The sequence below is a fragment of the Oncorhynchus mykiss genome, chromosome 21 (genome assembly GCF_013265735.2).
Source record: "Oncorhynchus mykiss isolate Arlee chromosome 21, USDA_OmykA_1.1, whole genome shotgun sequence".
NCBI classification, from domain to species: domain Eukaryota; kingdom Metazoa; phylum Chordata; class Actinopteri; order Salmoniformes; family Salmonidae; genus Oncorhynchus; species Oncorhynchus mykiss.
The window spans coordinates 31,427,630-31,438,882 of record NC_048585.1 but is presented as its reverse complement, the minus strand read 5'-3'; the positions used below and the strand labels follow the sequence as shown (position 1 = coordinate 31,438,882).

General features: G+C 44.2%; 1 protein-coding gene across 2 annotated transcripts; it reads right to left on the bottom strand.

The window, feature by feature from the left end:
- Positions 1–2,043: 2,043 nt before the first annotated feature.
- Positions 2,044–11,056, bottom strand: LOC110500239. 2 transcript variants are annotated; one of them, XM_036957653.1, is made up of 5 exons: positions 10,701–11,056; positions 7,906–8,917; positions 7,291–7,343; positions 7,107–7,210; positions 2,044–6,568 (listed from the first exon to the last, which is right to left on the bottom strand). In XM_036957653.1, the coding sequence occupies exons 2-5, from the start codon at positions 8,673–8,675 to the stop codon at positions 3,527–3,529; spliced, it is 3,969 nt and encodes a 1,322-aa protein (XP_036813548.1). In that variant the 5' UTR covers positions 8,676–8,917; positions 10,701–11,056; the 3' UTR covers positions 2,044–3,526. The 2 variants fall into 2 exon arrangements, with proteins under 2 accessions (XP_036813548.1, XP_021433163.2); XM_021577488.2 differs by having other exon boundaries at positions 7,906–8,736.
- Between the last annotated feature and the right edge of the window lie 197 nt (positions 11,057–11,253).

Genomic DNA, 11,253 nt, shown 5'->3' with positions numbered 1-11,253 from the left:
AGTGGGTCAGTCATGGTGTGGGGTGGCATTTCTTTGGGGGGCCGCACAGCCCTCCATGTGCTTTCCAGAGGTAGCCTGACTGCCATTAGGTACCGAGATGAGATCCTCAGACCCCTTGTGAGACCATATGCTGGTGTGGTTGGCCCTGGGTTCCTCCTAATGCAAGACAATGCTGGACCTCATGTGGCTGGAGTATGTCAGCAGTTCCTGCAAGAGGAAGGCATTGATGCTATAGACTGGCCTGCCCGTTCCCCAGACCTGAATCCAATTGAGCACATCTGGGACATCATGTCTCGCTCCATCCACCAACGCCACGTTGCACCACAGACTGTCCAGGAGTTGGCGGATGTTTTAGTCCAGGTCTGGGAGGAGATCCCTCAGGAGACCATCCGCCACCTCATCAAGAGCATGCCCAGGCGTTGTAGGGAGGTCATACAGGCACGTGGAGGCCACACACACTACTGAGCCTCATTTTGACTTGTTTTAAGGACATTACATCAAAGTTGGATCAGCCTGTAGTGTGGTTTTCCACTTTAATTTTGAGTGTGACTGCAAATCCAGACCTCATGGGGACACTACGTCACCTCAAAATCTACGGGTAGAGCTCGGAAATTCAAGCCCCTTGGGTGCTGCCATAGACTTACATTAGAAGTGCCCATCCAAGAAGGCTCGAGGTCTTTGGCCACAGATAAAAAAATATGTCAAATCACGCTATATCTTCTGTAGCTTTGATTGGACTGATCATGTTAACATCATACTTTCAAAATCTTAGCTAGCAAGCTAGACAAAAGCAGTCATCATCAAGTCGACAATCTACTGACAAATCCTTTTCAATCCTTGTCATGTGAAGATAAATTATAGATAAAACATATCGGTACTCATCGGCCATTGGACATAAACATTACACAACAAGTTGTAAATCGTAAATCCAACAATGAGTGCTCAGGCGCAACTGAAGCCTCGGGCTCGATCCCAGGCTGTGTCACAGCCGGCTGTGACCAGGAAACTTATGGGACGGCGCACCAATGGCCAAGCATCGTTTGGGTTGGGGGAGGGTTTGGCCGGCCGGGAGTCTCATGCTACTCCTTGTGGCGGGCCGGGAGCCTGCAGGCCGACTTCGGTCATCAGTTTGATTGTGTTTCCTCCGACACGTTGGTGCGGCTGGCTTCCGGGTTAGAGTGTAGTCAGCTGTGTGTGTAGAGTGTAGTCAGCTATGTGTGTAGAGTGTAGTTAGCTGTGTGTGTAGAGTGTAGTCAGATGTGCTGTAGTCACATGTGCTCTGGTCAGCTGTGCTGTGTGAACCCGTTGCAGCCAGTGCCACTGTGCTTTCCAGATTCTGAATCTGTCCTCCTTGTTCTCCTGTAGGCAGAACCAGGCTGGGTTGGACTAGCCGGACTCGGGCAACTCTGTGATTGCTCCAAGCAGTTTCCTGACGAGCAGCTCCAACTATGCCAGCCCTGGACTCGGATCAACGCCAGCCCACCAAAGGTCAGCAGTCACAATGCAGCAGACTGGATCAAGTGACTCTCCTTACTGCAGTATCAGTCAAACCACTGCTTTATTTAACACTCAAAGGTGAGTACGTGCATTTCTCTCTCTCTCACACACACACACACACCTACATTCACATAGTTGCACATAGAATACTTCCTTCTGAACTCTGAAGGATGTCAGTGTGCTTTATCAGTTTATTAAATGAGGTCACGAAGGTGGATGATGGGAATGCTGAGTCAACAATAGGAATACCTAATTGTATGTGCATGACCTGCATGCATTTTAAAAAGCGACTGAACACACCCCGATTCCGACGGGGAATCTGAAATTTCAGACGGAATCTGAAATTTCTGAATTCGGAATTGGAATCTTGCATGTGACAAGATTCCAGTCTTTGGGATGTGGTTCTATCTGGCAGTTACTGATGTTTGTCCCCCATGAGACACCATAGGAACAAAGTCAGAATTACTTCCTCAAAATAGAAAGAATCTAAGATAATAAAAAAAATCTGTAATACATTTTTAGGTTTTTGAAGAGGAGGATTTATTCACGCTATCTTACATCTAGCTAAGGTGTTTGGTGCAGTATTTCTCAAGTAAAGCCATGCCTGCCAGATCTTTCAACGCCTTGATAGGTATATTTACGTATCAGATAACCACATCATAATGTATTTTATAGCAATCTGTCAGTTGATGACACAGTTGATGACGTGGCACGCAACCATTGGTTGGTGCATGCAATGTCTGAGCAGGGGATTGTGGCCATTGTCTGCAGTACGATTGGTTAAAGCGCAGCTGTGTATCCCGTGTTAGTGGGCAAGTGAGCATTATTTCGAAATCAAAACCCAACCCTCAAGTAAGTCACGATGAACCCACTCACAGTACATCACCTGCCAACTCTCCTGTGATTTAGCACTAGCGGCCCTCTATGGTTCGTCTGAGGACAGCAAGCACTTTGGGACTTGGGCAACGGAAGACATATCACGTCCACCACTTTACAAGAAGCTATTGCAGTGGACTTTCTGTTTCTTCATATCATGATTAATAATACTCAGGAAAACGTTTTTGTGAAACTTTAGTGGAATTTCTGAAAACATTTGCAGGAAAAATGTAGTCTGTCAAAGTCAAATACAGGACTTTTAATGGAAAGACAAAGCCACAGAAATCACACAACTTATTATATCATCATCATCATCATCATCATCATCTCCAATCCTTACAATGATTAAATGGTGAAAAAGTGCAGTCCATTTGACCTTACTGTCTGTAGGCTACAAGTCTGAGAAAGATAGGTCAGATAGGGGCCAGTAAGTGATCTCCCAGGATCAGAGAGATATTGTAATATTATGTCTGCCTAAAGTATACTCCAGCCCAGTCAACTGCTGCCAACACGGATGTGTGACTTATACATTTCAAGTTCACTACAGAGGAGCGACATGATGACCATACAGATCAGCTAGTCTAAATGAAAACATTTGAACTACTGTGCAGCAATGACTATGCAAGGCACTCTTTAGTCAGCTTCTAGAGCTGAGGAAAATCTGGACAGCTTTTTCTTGAAGCTCGTATGTTATCGTTGTTGAGAAAGAAAAAAAAACTTTAAATAAATAAAGAAAGAAAGAAACTTCACTTTCAAATCTCCAATGCCCCACTCGGTTTAGCTAACCCTTTTTGTCCTCTATTGGAATAATGGATTTCATTCCCCTTTAATACTTTGGTACATTTTCACGTTTGATATTGGGCCCATAAAACACTGCAACAAACTTAAACAAATCATGGTAACTCTATATTGAGTTGCTCTCATACCTCTGTTGAAACACTGTCATTATGCTGGTAACAACATTGTATAAACAACTGCATTATAATTACAATAGCTAATACTGAAGTACTATGTACGGTAACAATGATGTTGCCACAGTAGAAATGACAGTGTTACTACACAGGTATAAGAGCAACTTCATGTAAAGTGTTACCCAAATCATACACACACATGCGCACGTGCACAACATTATTATTTTATACACACAAGCACTTCATCTCTCCCCATCTATTCTGTCAGTCCCTGTCACGCGTTGCCTATCTGCCACACAGCACCACCAATACAGTGAAAACAAGTAGAGGCCAAAGCACACTGGGAAATTATACACAAGAGTGGTAAAGACAAACACTGCTACCAAAAGGGCATAAACCAATGCTCTGGTTACGCTACTGAGAGAGAAGAACACCCTCAGCCATGCCAAGACGCTGCTGGCAGCATCCTCCACTTTCTCTGAGGGAGGAGGGCTCGTACGGCTGCTGAGGGTCTCCTGATCCTCCCCTAATGACGATAGGTTTTGGGTTGACCCCTTACTGAATCCTGACTCACTCCCTTCACTGACCACTGTGTTAAATCTTGTGCTTAGAGATGATGAACGAGAGAAGACAGTTGTACCTCTGTTTGAAAGAGGTACATCTCCCATAGAGGGCTCTGCATTGCTACTGGGTGTAGTTTGGCTACGGCCTGGTCTCGGTGGAAAGGTCAAATTGGGAGCTGTACGTGCCTTCATGAGAGAATCTACCTCGGAGTCTATGTCTGTCACCACTTTCTGAGTGAAGCGTTTTGGCTGATGGATCGGCACATTTTGAACGACTTCAGGCACGTCTGACAGTTTCTCCTCTTCCTCATTGTCTTGTTCGGCTAAAGGACAATTATCAACCGACTGCAAATATAGCACCTCTTCTAACGTTTCCTCATTCAAACCTTTCTGTTCTCTGAAATATTCATCTTCGCCCAACTCTACCTCTTTTCCCAACCATTCTTTATCATCCTTCACAATAAGTTCTTTTGACCCTTCTGACAACTTTCCATTTTCATCTTGTCTTGGACATTCAACGTTTTCCATTGTCACCTCATGCTCTCCTTCCTTTTCCGTTGACACGTCCTCACTCTCATTTCCAGTGTTTGCTGTATCGTCCGTTAAGTCCTCCTCTTCCTCCTTCGCTGGAGTTTTGAAACGTATTTCTTCATGTATCTGTTCGGTGTCTCTCTGTCTGGACATTTCGGGAATGACATTGTCTGTCTTTTCCACTTCTCCTGTGGTCTTTTCCCTATATACTTCAGGCTCTGTTAGGTTGTTTGTTGATGATTCTTCATCCATATCAATGTCTCTGTATAGCTCCTCTTCATTTAGGCTCTGATAGATATCTTCTTCTTGCCTTGTATTTGACCAGAATCCCACTTCGTGTGTTTGGTTGGATCTGAATTCTTCAACCTCTTCTAGGTTGTCTCTGTCTCTCAGTTCTTCATCAAACTGACTCCGTCTGAATTCCTCCAATTCATTTGATCTGAATTCTTCATTGAGTGCTTGGTTCGGTCTGAATTTTTCAGCAAATGTCCGGTTCGCTCTGTCTATCTCTTCATCCTTATGATTCAGGCGCAATTCTTTGTCTGTATCGCTCCGTCTGTCATCTTCTTCGCCCTGATGGTTTGGGGAGAATTCCTCTTCCATCTCAATTTTGTTCGGTCTTAATTCCTCTACCTCAGTTTGGTTCCAGCTGAATTCATCATCGAATGTTTGGTTCAGTCTCGATTCCTCTTCATCTTTTTGATTTGATCTGAATTTCTCTGCCTCTGATTGTTTTGGTTTTAATTCATCTTCCACTGTATTAAATGGTCTGATTCCAACTTTGTCTGATTTGTTTGGACTGAGTTCCTCTTTGTGTGTTTGTTTCAGGCTTGATTCTTCTTTTTCTGTTTGATTGAGCCTGAATTCATCTTCATACGTTCGACTCGGCCTGAATTCTTCAAACTGTGTTAGGTTCAGTTCTAAATACATTCTCTCTCTTTGGTTCATTCTGAATTCATCTTCCACTGTCTCACTCTGTTTATGCAAAACGTCTCCTGTGAGGTCTTGTGTGAATTCTTTTTCCTCTGGTTGGTTCGGCCTGAATAGCTCATCCTCTTTGTAGGCCTGTGTGAATCCCTCCTCCACTCCATAGCTCTGTGTGTTTGTTTTATCCTCTGTCCTCTCTCCGACTGTCTCCCTAAATGTCACAGTATCATCAGCTGCTTTGTGCACATTGCCTTTAACCTCTGCTTCCACGTCGGAAGAAAGCGTCTTGTCTTGCCTTTCTCCCTGCCAGATTCTATCTACTGCATTGGCATTCTGAGATTCTGCCATTGCTGTCATATCTGTTGTCTCAGTCTCCCCAGAGCTTGTTACCGGCTCTGCTTTATATGGTGTGAAAGGCTCCTCTTCTCTTCTTCTCCCCCCCTCCACATGCTCGTAGCACTGAGCCGTGCTGTCAACAGAGCCCCCGACCACCCTTGCAGCACCCGAGGGAATGGATTCCTGTAGAGTGTATGTTACAGGGATAGCCTCTGACCTTTGGGAAGGATCATAAACCAACGCTTTGTCGTCTCTGGGGATGGTGACACCCGAGCTTGACAGTGGCTCCTTGGCAATGACCACAGGCATCACATGATCGTGAGCTCCCAACGTCAGTTCATCTACTGTGCAGTCTGTGTACCTTCGTGTATTTGAGTCCAAGTCATCCTCCAGCTGGTTCTCGACATTTGAGGATGTCTCAAAATCCTCCGTTTCAATTGACGGGCAAACTGAAGTTGCTGACTGTAGCCATTCAGACTCTGGCACACTGGTGGTATCTTTGGGATCTGTGCCATTGAGAAAGGCTTCCCACAGATCACAAACAGAGGTTTGCTCTCCCAGATTGTCCTCTGACTTGTCTGATGTGAGCTGAGCTGTGGTCCTTGTTCTAATCCAGTCATCCTCATCTGGAGTCCCCACACGCACGTTATCTTTGCCCCAGTCCAGGGATAGTAGGGGTATCTGGTGGTATGTCATTATTTGAGGGGTATCATTGGTTTGTTTCTGCTGGCGTGATCGTAGGAGACTGGAGGCGCTGTCCCCTAGGGGTTTGATTCTGATGTCAGGCAGTAAAGGTGGTTTCTCCAGTCCATTATGTGGTAGCCCATTGGAAATGTGTTCCCGTCTTGCTGCCTGCTCTCGCTGAGAAAAGCATTCCTGCACTCGTGCTGAACGGGCCGCCCTTCGCCTGCTCCTCTGACTATCCCCCTGTCAGTCAACAAGAGAAGGAAAAGGTCATATTTAGGTTTGGACTTACTTAGTTGCCTACACTAAAGTGTGTTTTAACATCTGATCTAACAAGGACTAATATAAAACATATTTAAACTTATTGCAATAAATCAAATATGTAAATGTTGTAGAATATTGCAATGAGATTGGAACTTAGGGTGCAATACCATTTTTTTTTTTTTTTACATACTTGCCCTCAGCATTTACCAGTGGTACACATGACTGCAATAAAAGAACGTATGGTATGCTCTCAAGTATCATGTAAAATGCCTCACAGCCTCCTCACGTACAGTAGGTTACACCGACTCACGCGTAACTAGCTGTACAGACATACCTTACTGCAGAAAGAGCATGGTTGGTAATGATACTCAAACACGTATTAACTATCTGTATTTTATGGTGAGAAATGTGTTAAATACTATTTTCTGTAAAAATGTGTATGAGAAAGTAGCATAGCACCCCACCCAGGACATATCAAAATGTTTGTCAGCCCTTTAGTACAAATGATTGACCTCACCAAATGTTTGAGATGGTAATCCTCACGATGCAAATTAGGGAGCAGATGCTCTGCGTTGTCCACCGTTTTCCTGCCAGCCCCCTCTGCTCTATGTGTAGCTGAATCTGGAAAAGAAATGGCTCAAAGACTCAGATCCACAAGCATGGTGTTCAGATTTCACAGACATAATATGAGCGATGCACACCTGGTGCGTCTGTAGTGGTCTCCAAGGGGTTCTCCTCAGCGCTGTTCATCTTACTGTCAACAGAGGAGAGATCAAATTACATGTGTAATTTATAGGGCAAAACAATACTGTTATGGGGTAAAAAAAAAAAAAGGAATAGTGTTCCTCAAGAATCAAAACACAGGTTGTTAAGCTTTTGGTCCTAAAGTAAAAAAGGAAACCTGTTTTTTTTATATCCCCAGTCAATATCAGACGTAATGGAAAGATGGAGTGACAGTAGATCCCCGACACTAGATCACATGGGGAGCTATTTGATACGGTATTCTAGCACAATGGAAATCTCTGATAAAGCTAACTCCAACAATCCAACAATCATGCACAGGTGATCCATCTAGAATGATAGAGAATACTTATATATAAATGAATGTCACACTAATAATCAAATGTTTTCCTATTTCACTAAGAGATAATAATATGCTTTAAGGCTATTACTCAATTTGCTGGCAGAACTACGACTTGTTTGTAATCTTATGGTATAGTGATTAATACTTAGTTCTTTAATACTTCAGTGATAGTGTGTTTCTACCGTTTACTGTCAGCAGCGGGAACAAGAATAGGACCGGGATGACTCCTCACCTGTTGACTTTCAGACAGCTTCTCTTCTCTCTCCAGTTATTTACTTCCTCTAGCTGAGCCTCCATCGCTGTCAGGCCTCTGCCTCCCTTTTTGTGGCAGAACAGCACGTAGTTCATGTCCCTGTTGTTTGCCCAAAAAGTTCCCATCGATGTCTCGTATCTGAGGCAGAACTCCACTTTGGTGCCCTCCATCGCAAAGGGAGGCACGAGGGTAAGCCTGAACGCAAACCTGTCCGTCGTTCCATCGCTGGAGCCCGGGACGTACTCAGCCAGCAGGTCAAAGCTGGTCTTCCAGCTATCCAGAGTGATCCGGATATAAAGGGATTTATTGTAGCACAGGTTCACCACCCTGATAATTCCCCTGAGCGCGGTGGTGCCAGGAAGTAACTCAATACTCTCCAGCTCCAGCTTCTGATCCTGGAGTCTCTGTTCGAGTTCCTCCGGAGACGAGGGCACGGTAAACAAAGATGACAGGTAATACTCGTCCGGTTCTTTAACTTTGACCTCGGGCTCCGGGGGGTCAACGACCTCTGCCCCCGTCAGGTCTGTACTGTCAAACTCCTTGACGTACACCAGATCTAGACCGAAGGCGTCAGCAAAGGACACCTTCCTACAGATGACGGCCGGGGGCTCGGGCTCCGAACCATCTGACTCGTCCGACTCGTTCATGGCGTTTTTCTGTGGGGGGAGGCTTCCTCGCTCCTCTTCCTCCCTCACTCCCCCCTCTTTAATATCCCTGCTGCCCCAGGTTCTGGTGTCTGGAGCCTCCATGAAGTTTGAGGGCCCGAGAGGCCTTGGATCGTCTGCAGACAACAGTGGGCTGACTGTCTGTCTACATTGGGAAGGGAGGACAGAGCCAGAGCGCTGTGACGACACTCGAGAGGACGTGACTTGACATATGGGGTCCAATTACAGCTGAATATTGTGGTGTAAGCCAGGCCTATTAATAGGTCTCATATAATATGCTAGTCTGGCCCCTGCAGTCATCTGTCACAACATAACGTCTCTCATATCTGTTGCAATAAAGAAATATACCAGTATATTATAAAATATAACAAATTTAAGACAGAGGCAAACATGTACAGTCGTATGAAAAAGTTTGGGCACCCCTCCTGAGGCTGCATAATAATTTACTCTGTCATCACAGAAAATGACCACAGTGGCATGCCATTCATTTTCTAATAAAAGCTGAGTACTGGGGTATTGTCCAGACAATGATTTTTAGTGTAGCAATATTAAGTTGTATGAAATTAAATCAGATGTGAAAAATAGGCTATGCAAAAATGTGGGCACCCTTGTCATTCTGTTGATTTGAATACCTATAACTACTTAGCACTGATTAATTGGAACACACAATTGGTTTGGTGAGCTCATTAAGCCTTGAACTTCTTAGACAAGTGCATCCAATCATGAGAAAAGGTATTTAAGGTGGCCAATTGCAAGTTGTTATTCTCTTTGACTCTCCTCTGAAGAGTTGCAACATGGGGGCCTCAAAACAACTCTCAAATGACCTGAAAACAAAGATTGTTCAACATTATGGTTTAGAGGAAGGCTACAAAAAGCTATCGCAGAGATTTAAGCTGTCAGTGTCCACTGTGAGGAACACAGTGAGGAAATGGAAGACCACAGGCACAGTTCTTGTTAAGGCCAGAAGTGACAGGCCAAGTAAAATATCGGAGAGGCAAAGGCGAAGGGATGGTGTGAACGGTCAAAAACAGCCCACAGACCACCTCCAAAGACCTACAACATCATCTTGCTGCAGATGGTGACACTGTGCATCGTTCAACAATTCAGTGCACTTTGCACAAGGAGAAGCTGTATGGGAGAGTGATGCGGAAGAAGCCTTTTCTGCACACACGTCACAAACAGAGTCACTTGAGGTATGTAAACGCACATTTGGACAAGCCAGCTTCATTTTGGAATAAGATGCTGTGGACTGATGAAACAAAGATTGAGTTTATTTGGTCGTAACAAAGGACGTTATGCATGGCGGCAAAAGAACACAGAGTTCCAAGAAAAACACTTGCTACCCACAGTAGAATTTGGTGGGGGTTCCATCATGCTGTGGGGCTGTGTGGCCAGTGCCGGTACTGGGAATCTTGTTAAAGTTGAGGGTCGCATGGATTCCTCTCAATATCAGCAGTTTCTTGGGAATAATGTTGAAGAATCAGTCACAAAGTTGAAGTTATGCCGGGGCTGGATATTTCAACAAGACAACGACCCAAAACACTGCTCAAAATCTACCCTGGCATTTATGCATAGGAACAAGTACAATGTTCTGGAATGGCCATCCCAGTCCCCAGACCTGAATATCATTGAGAATCTGTGGGATGATTTGAAGCGGGCTGTTCATGCTCGGCAACCATCAAACCTAACTGAACTGGAGATGTTTTGTAAGGAGGAATGGTCCAAAATACCTTCATCCAGAATCCAGACGCTCATTAGAGGCTATGGGAAGCGTCTAGAGGCTGTTATTTTAGCTAAAGGAGGCTCTACTAAATATTGATATTATTTTTCTATTGGGGTACCCAAATTTATGCACCTGTCTAATTTTGATTTGATGCATATTGCACATTCTGTTAATCCAATAAACCTCATTTCACTACTGAAATATCACTGTGTCCATCAGTTATTTGATAGATCCAAATTAAATTGCTGATCCAAACACCCAATTATTTATGAATGGAAATAATGGAAATTGTCAGGGGTGCCCAAACTTTTTCATACGACTGTATATTGAACTCATCTGTGCAGATATATTAAATAACAGAATAAGATACATTTGCTTTCAATTACCGATGGTGGACGGTGTTTATGCTTCCTCAGACCGCAAATGTTGCGTGCAGGTCACTTGCAAGTGTCGATGAAGTCCTTCAGTCATGGATCAAAAGTGGAGCCAGGGCCAAGTCTCAATCCTCAACAATGGATTCCTCATCTGTCCAATACCCTCTTGTCATCGTATTACTATAATTCCCCAAGTCTCAGGTTAGTGAGGACAAGGAGATAGGACTTGGAAAATAAAGCAAATTCAGGGTAAATTATTGTATAGTAGCCAAGCTCTCCCTGGCTCTCAAGCAATCACCTCTCTGATTTTGATGTAAGAGTAACATCTACTTTGTGTAACGGCCGTTGGTGGAAGAAGGTGAGGACCAATGCGCAGCGTGGTAAGTGTCCATATTGATCATTTATTATCACGAGAACACTAAACAACAAAGGAGAATGAACGAAACAGTCCTGTCTGGTGTAGACACAAAACAGAAAACAATCACCCACAACTCAAGGGTGAAAAACAGGCTACCTAAGTATGGTTCTCAATCAGGGACAACGATTGACAACTGCCTCTGATTGA

Coding starts and splice junctions, on each gene's coding strand:
- LOC110500239 (XM_036957653.1), bottom strand. CDS start 8,675: ATGGAGGCTCCAGACACCAGAACCTGGGGCAGCAGGGATATTAAAGAG. Junction 7,344..7,905: donor AGCTGTCTGAAAGTCAACAG/GTGAGGAGTCAT, acceptor CTCTGTTGACAG/TAAGATGAACAGCGCTGAGG. Junction 6,569..7,106: donor ATTACCATCTCAAACATTTG/GTGAGGTCAATC, acceptor GTTGACTGACAG/GGGGATAGTCAGAGGAGCAG.